Source organism: Anomaloglossus baeobatrachus, chromosome 5 (assembly GCF_048569485.1).
Source record: "Anomaloglossus baeobatrachus isolate aAnoBae1 chromosome 5, aAnoBae1.hap1, whole genome shotgun sequence".
Taxonomy (NCBI): Eukaryota; Metazoa; Chordata; class Amphibia; order Anura; family Aromobatidae; genus Anomaloglossus; species Anomaloglossus baeobatrachus.
Window position 1 is genome coordinate 19,972,456 of NC_134357.1, and position 7,700 is coordinate 19,980,155.

Consider the following 7,700-nt stretch of genomic DNA (forward strand, 5'->3'; position numbering starts at 1 on the left):
GTCTTCAACTCAAAAATATTTCAAAAATCCGTCCTTTCCTCAATTCGCAATCTACAAAAATGCTAGTGCTGCCCTCATAATTTCCCGCATGGATTACTGTAACATCCTCCTCTGTGGCCTCCCTGCTAACACGCTCGCCCCTCTCCTGTCCATCCTTAATTTTGCTGCCCTACTGATCCACCTCTCTCCTCAATACCACCCCTCTTCTCCTCTCTGCATGTCCCTTCATTGGCTTCCAATCTTCCACCGTATCCATTTCAAACTACTAACACTGACCTACAAAGCCGTCCATAATCTGTCTCCTCCGTATATCTCTGAACTAATATCCCACTACACTCCAACACGTCACCTCCGGTCCTCCCAAGATCTCCTTCTGTCCTCTTCTCTCATTCGCTCCTCATGCAACCGACTCCAAGACTTCTCCCGAACATCCCCAGTCTTCTGGAACTCTCTGCGTCAACACGTCAGACGATCTACTACCCTTGCAAGCTTCAAACGGAACCTGAAAACTCATCTGTTCAGAAATGCCTATAATCTACAAGTCCCACAAAGCTTGTCATAGCCTGATCAGACACCCCATCAGATCAGAAACACCGTGTCTGCAAATTGGGATTCTGATCTGGCATATATATCCTAAGTTATATTGAAAGGATTGTTAAAAATCCACATTTAACTTTTAGGATCGCTACTTCCAATAGGTGGCGCTGCGCTAGAGTTTGTCTCCTGTCCTGGACAGAAAATTTGAATATTTTGCAGAGGGGCATGGCAGCTATAAGTCCCCTTACTAGCATCCAGTCAGACTGGCTTGCAAAGTCTCCATAAGGAGAATAGTGTTCCTCCATGGTCCCACAAAGCTTCTCATAGCCAGATCAGACACCCCATACTTTGCACTGACGAGGGGCAAGCACCCCGAAACACCGTGTCTGCAAATTGGGATTCTGATCTGGCTTATATATCCTAAGTTATATTGAAAGGATTGTTAAAAATCCACATTTAACTTTTAGGATCGCTACTTCCAATAGGTGGCGCTGCGCTAGAGTTTGTCTCCTGTCCTGGAGAGAAAATTTGAATATTTTGCAGAGGGGCATGGCAGCTATAAGTCCCCTTACTAGCATCCAGTCAGACTGGCTTGCAAAGTCTCCATAAGGAGAATAGTGTTCCTCCATGGTCCCACAAAGCTTCTCATAGCCAGATCAGACACCCCATACTTTGCACTGACGAGGGGCAAGCACCCCGAAACACCGTGTCTGCAAATTGGGATTCTGATCTGGCTTATATATCCTAAGTTATATTGAAAGGATTGTTAAAAATCCACATTTAACTTTTAGGATCGCTACTTCCAATAGGTGGCGCTGCGCTAGAGTTTGTCTCCTGTCCTGGAGAGAAAATTTGTATAATCTACAATGACCTCACTGCTTCACCACCGTGCGGAGCTGCCGCCTGACCACCGTGCGGAGCTGCCGCCTGACCACCGTGCGGAGCTGCCGCCTGACCACCGTGCGGAGCTGCCGCCCAACGTACACCCCACCTACTGTTTCCTCCCTAATCCTATAGAATGTAAGCCCGCAAGGGCAGGGCCCTCTTCCCTCTGTACTAGTCTGTCCACTGTAACTCGTATATGTATTCTGTACGTAACCCCTTCTCATGTACAGCACCATGGAACTAATGGTGCTCTATAAATAAATAATAATAATAATTTCACAGCCATTGAAGAAGAGTGGACCAACTATCCACAGGCCACTGTCACCAAATTGATCACCTGTATGCAAATGGTTGCACTGCATGAAGCAAATAGCGATCACCCACTGGTTTTCTGTCCCTCCTCCCCATTCAAATCACCTTCAATCACTGGAACACTGCACATTTTAGACTAAACTTTATTGTGTAAACAACATAAAACACAAAGTATAAGGTCATATTTCATATTTTATATATGTCATATGTCTACTCACCGATTTTTTTTTTTTTTTTTTTTTTTTTTTTTTTTTTTTCGTGTCTAATATTATATATTGTATGTAAAAAACATATATATGCTTTATATGTCTTTATTAAAGTTATGGTCCTCCAATATTATTTAATTTTACCGCTATAATTCTCAACTTGTCTGTTTAATAAAAAGGCATTATGGATTGTTTAACGCTATTGACTAAGTTCCACTTTTGAGCCTGTGGGCATGCTCCAAAACACGGTCGTGGGGTGTCCTGTCGGCGGCAGTAGGGGCCGGGGCGCAGGCGCGGTCTCCATGACTGCTGCCGACGCTCTCTCCCCGCTGTCAGGACCACCCTTAATACGGCCAGTGTGGAGGATGCATGCGCCGTGATATGACTCACCCGACACGTCAGCTGATTTGCGCTCAGCTGTTCACTGGCCACCTATGTGTTTAAACACCATCCCCCTACCCCTCCAACACACACCGTGGCCGTATTTATGTATTTAAAAAAGGACATTGTCGTTACTAAACTTTATTGTGGCCAACCTAAGGCACACCGATTTTTCGAAAAATTTCTGAACAATATTTGAGAGAGAAATGTGGTGCCCCTGATGCTTCTGTCGCCACGGTACTGCACCTGACTTAAGGTGCAGTGCTTAATCTGGGTCTAGAGGAGGTCGGTGCCAGTTCCACTTACACAACTCATACACACACAACCAGGTTGTCCTAATTTACCGTGGACCGGGCTAGGTTGAGGTCAAAAGGGGTCACCAACGTGGTTGGGTCCTTAGGACACCACCACATCTGGGATCCCCAATCCACTAGTGGTGGGACCTGGAACGGGAGGAGCAACCACCAGGGGAGGTGAGGAGCCAACACAGCAGTCACGAGTTCTCCAGCAGGAGAGAAACCGAGAGCAGTCACAATTTTACCAGTAGCTCTGGTGAGACGCGGGAGTCAATGTGGTCGCCGAGGGGAGAGCTTAATTGCTCCCTCGGGACTGGCGCTGTACAAGATGCAAAATCCTACTGTGGATTATACTCCAGGTTGTCCACCAAAATCTGCAGGCTTGGGGGATTTCACGTCCCTCCGGCCCCCACAGTTCACGGAGCACAGTGCCAGATAGGATCCGGGGTCGTGTTCCAAGGCAGGCCCCACAGCGGACCTGATGCACCTGCATACGGGCAGGGAGTACACACTTTTCAAGAACCAGGGGTCCCCAAGAGCTTCAGGCCACGGGGATCCAACACCAAGTGCCAGGAGGAAGGGCCCACCGTCCATTGCATCAGCATTGACCTCTAAAGGATCAGAGTTTGACAGGGCCCATCACAGCTGGTGATGGGTACTTCCCGAGCGAGCAGCAGAACTGGGAGTAAAACACCTGGAACCCGCAGAGAGTGTGTCCGCCTGTCATTCCCGGTGCCGCCTCCCTGGGCTTTGGCGCCCACCATTACTATTACTCCCATCATACTCCCCGGGGCCTGCTCCACCTGTGGGGAGCAGAAACACCTTAGCTGCTACTACCATCCGCCCCGGAGGACAGTGATAGCAGCGGCGGCTATTCCCTGGCCGCATACCGCAGGTGGCATCACAAAATCAAGCTCCACCATAACCACCCCCTCATTTATTGTACACCTCGGGGCCACGAAACCAGCCAGAAAGGGAAACCCATTCACGTCCCCAGACCCGACATCACCATGCCCAGTGAAGAGTAATTTAACCCCCTTGCCCCGTGGGTGCTACATAAAGGCCTATTGTACATAGAAAAAGTCTTAGATCTTTGAGTTTAGCTCATGAAAAATAGAAGCAAAAAACAAATGTTGTATTTTCTGTTTTTGTTTAGTGTCTATTTCATCCCGCCCTTATTAATTTAACATATAGAAGAATTTGTGTCATGATCACAGTGCTGCTTATTAATTATAATATTCTCACTCTTCATTATATAAGGGATAATATCCAATATTAGACTAGGAATTAACATTGAGGGCTTGGGTATGTCCTCTACTATCCCATGAATTGATAGGGACATTTTAACAATATTTATATTTCTTTAGTGGTAATAATAAAAGTTAAATATTAATATCATATATTCACATTCTTTATACCCAGTGGTGTACACTATATGTGGGCAGAAATACGGGAGGGTGGTAAAAGAGCTGAATATCTTCTTACCTTCTTCGACTATGCCAGGCTATGGGAGTATTACATTTATATATGAAACCATGATTGAACTATAGCAACATATTTATCCCAAGTAGACAAAGAGCTGGAAAATGTGGATTCTCAACGCTAATTATTCCAGTTAAATTGCATATTACTCTTATTCTACATTACTATACATTGCACTGTAGGGCGAGGTGGTGAACAAATCCTGCAGTTGCGTTTGTTGTTTTTTTAATGGTAAATATGAAGTTGAAATATGACTCTTCAGGTCAGTACATTCATTTATCCAATCCTGTATAGTTTTGTATTTTTAGTAGTGAAAGAAAAATTCTGAAATTTGTCAAAAAAAATGTTATTTGTTTTTCTTTAGTTTTCTATTGGAGTTGTACGGGGGCTTGTTTTTCATGTAACATACTGATGTTTTTAAAATTGCAACACTTTTTTTTGTATTTAGAAATAATAAAATTACATTTTTGGCAGATGACTGTAATAGGAGCACAGAGGGACATCTGAAGTCAGATTTAAAGGCAGAAAATCCTGAGAACGCGCAGGCTACAAATCAAGTACATGCAGTTGTCCCAGATATATCCTTATCTTCCGATTCATCACAAACTGAAAAGCAAAGTAAAAGTCACATAAGGGGTGTGAAATATCCAGCAACTCTAAAACGAAATAAGCCAGTTTCCTGTTCAGAATGTAGAAAATGTTTTAGCAACAAAGGAAATCTTGTTGTACATCAGAGAATACACACAGGGGAGAAGCCATATTCATGTTCCGAATGTAACAAATGTTTTACAACTTCATCAGATCTTGTAGTACATCTAAGAAAACACACAGGGGAGAAGCCATATTCATGTCCCGAATGTGAAAAATGTTTTAAAACAAGACAAGGTGTTGTTATACATCAAAGAAAACACACAGGGGAGAAGCCGTATTCATGTTTAGAATGTGGAAAATGTTTTTCTAGTAAATCTGTTCTTGGAACACATAAGAAAATTCACACAGGAGAGATGCCATATTCATGTTCAGAATGTGAAAAATGTTTTAAACGGAAATCACATCTTGTTAGACATCAGAGAGTGCACACAGGAGAAAAACTGTATTCATGTTCAGAATGTGGGAAATGTTTCAATGGGAGGACAAATCTTGTTAATCATCAGAGAATTCACACCGGGGAAAAGCCATATTCATCCCCAGAAATTCGCACACTGGAGAAGCCTTATGCATGTTCAGAATGTGGTAAATTTTTTAAAACTAAGTCCTATCTTGGTATGCATCGAAAAAACCACACAGGGGAGAAGCCGTATTCATGTTTAGAATGTGGAAAATGTTTTGCCACAAAATATATTTTTGTTACACATAAGAGAATTCACACAGGGGAGAAGCCGTATTCATGTTCAGAATGTGGTAAATATTTTAAACAGAAATCACATCTTGTTAGTCATCGGAGAATTCACACGGGAGAGAAACGGTATTCATGTTCAGAATGTGGGAAATGTTTCAATCGCAGGACAAATCTTGTTACTCATCAGAGAATTCACACTGGGGAAAAGCCATATTCATGCCCAGAATGTGGGAAAGATTTTACAAGTAAAGCACATCTTATTAGACATCAGAAAATGCACACAGGTGAGAAGCCATATGCATGTTCAGAATGTGGGAAATGTTTTCCAACTAAATCAGATCTTGTTAATCATCAAAAAACTCACACAAGTGAGAAACCATATTCATGTTCCGAATGTGAAAAATGTTTTAAAACTAGAGTAGCTCTTGCTATGCATCAAAGAAGCCACACAGATGAGAAACCTTATTCATGTTTAGAATGTGGAAAATGTTTTGCCACAAAATATATTCTTGTTACACATCAGAGAATTCACACAGGGGAGAAGCCATATTCATGTTCAGAATGTGGTAAATATTATAAACAGAAATCGCATCTTGTTAGTCATCTGAGAATTCACACGGGAGAGAAACGGTATTCATGTTCAGAATGTGGGAAATGCTTCAATCAGAGATCACATTTTGTTAATCATCAGAGAATTCATTCAGGGGAGTAGCCTGTTCAGAATGTGGGAAATGTTTTACACGTAAATCACATCTATTAGACATCAGAAAAATCACATATGTAAAAAGCTATATTGTTGCTTAGAGTGTGGTAAATGGTTCACAAATAAATCCTATTATGCCTACATGTGAGAAATCAAAGACAGGAGAAAATATTTTTATGCTCAGAGAGAACTTTCTCTTAGGCATCAGAGAAGCCACACGGGGGGGAAAGCTGTATTCATTTCCTGAATGTGGGAAATGTTTGACATGTCAATCAAGTCTTTATCAGCATGAGAGGAGTCACAGAGGAGAGAAGCCATTTTCATGTTTGTAATGTGGGAATAAGTTAAACCAGAAAACAGATCTTGTAATTTGATAATTCATAGAGGTGAAGACATATCTGTTTTATGAATTTGGGAAATGTCTTGTCAGCAAATCAGATCTTTTTGAACATCAAAAATTTGTATGTAATTTATGAAATGTTTGCAATTACCAATAAACAACTTTTAAACAATTAGAATCCAGATGATATATATGTATTACATTATAATATTAAGGTTAAAATCCTGTTAATACACAGATATAGGGAGATAACACTTTATGTAATTTTCTAGGACATTTTCTGGTTTTGAAAACTTTTTTTTCATAGGGAATAATTATTTAAATCATGTTTTGTGTTCCTCTTTACCAGGCTCATGATGGGGGAAAGCTAGTGGTAGAAGAGAAAACATTTTCCTATACACTAAGCAATTGATGTATGCAATTGTAGCTTGTCTGAGAATATTCTTAACACTTTCCCTCTGATCCTGACCTGAATATTGTAGAGATCTTTCAAGACTACCTTTTAATTCCTTCAATTTGGATGAGTTGGCTTTCCCAATACACAGCTTTTTTAAAGCACTGCCTTAACTCTCTTGGGTATGGAATTCACTACAGCTTCACAGGTTGCCCCACAGATGCTCAATAGGGTTTAAGTCTGGAGATATGATTGCCAGTCTAGCAGCTTTACCCTCAGTTTCTTTAGCGAGGCAGTGGTGGTCTTGGAGGTGTTTGGGGTTGTTGTCACATTGGAATGTGAAGGAAGTGGTTCAAACTGATCTTGTCTGGCTGTAGGCAGGACACACTTATCTTTGTCCTCCTCAACTTGTTGCTGCCACACATGCTTGACCCCATCTGAACCAAAAACATTTATCGTGGTCTCATCAGACCACAGGGCCTGGTTCTAGTAATTCATGTCCTTAATCTGCTTGTCTGCAGCAAACTGCGGCTTTCTTTTGCATCATCTTTAGAAGAGGCTTCCATCATGGACGATGGCTATCTAGACCAATTTTATGCAGTATGCGGCGTATCGTCTGAGCACTGACAGGCAGACCTCCCACCCTTGTAAACTCTGCAGTGTGCAGCGTATGGTCTCAGCACTGACAGGTGGACCCCCACCCCTGTAACCCCTGCAGCAATGCCGGCAGCACTCATACTTCTATTTTGAAAAGACAACCTCTAGATATGACGCTGAGCACGTGCACTCACCTTCTATGGTCGACCCATGGCGAGGTCTATTTTG

The 7,700-nt window shown here is 42.2% G+C and overlaps 1 protein-coding gene across 1 annotated transcript in view; it reads left to right on the forward strand.

The window, feature by feature from the left end:
• LOC142310675 (uncharacterized) overlaps positions 1–6,634 on the forward strand; it is a 70,372-nt gene extending 63,738 nt beyond the window's left edge. Inside the window, exon 3 of the mRNA XM_075348257.1 lies at positions 4,829–6,634. Coding sequence (XP_075204372.1) covers positions 4,829–6,150 — 1,322 coding nt within the window. The 3' untranslated portion in view covers positions 6,151–6,634. The remainder of the gene's footprint in view (positions 1–4,828) is intronic.
• Positions 6,635–7,700: the final 1,066 nt, after the last annotated feature.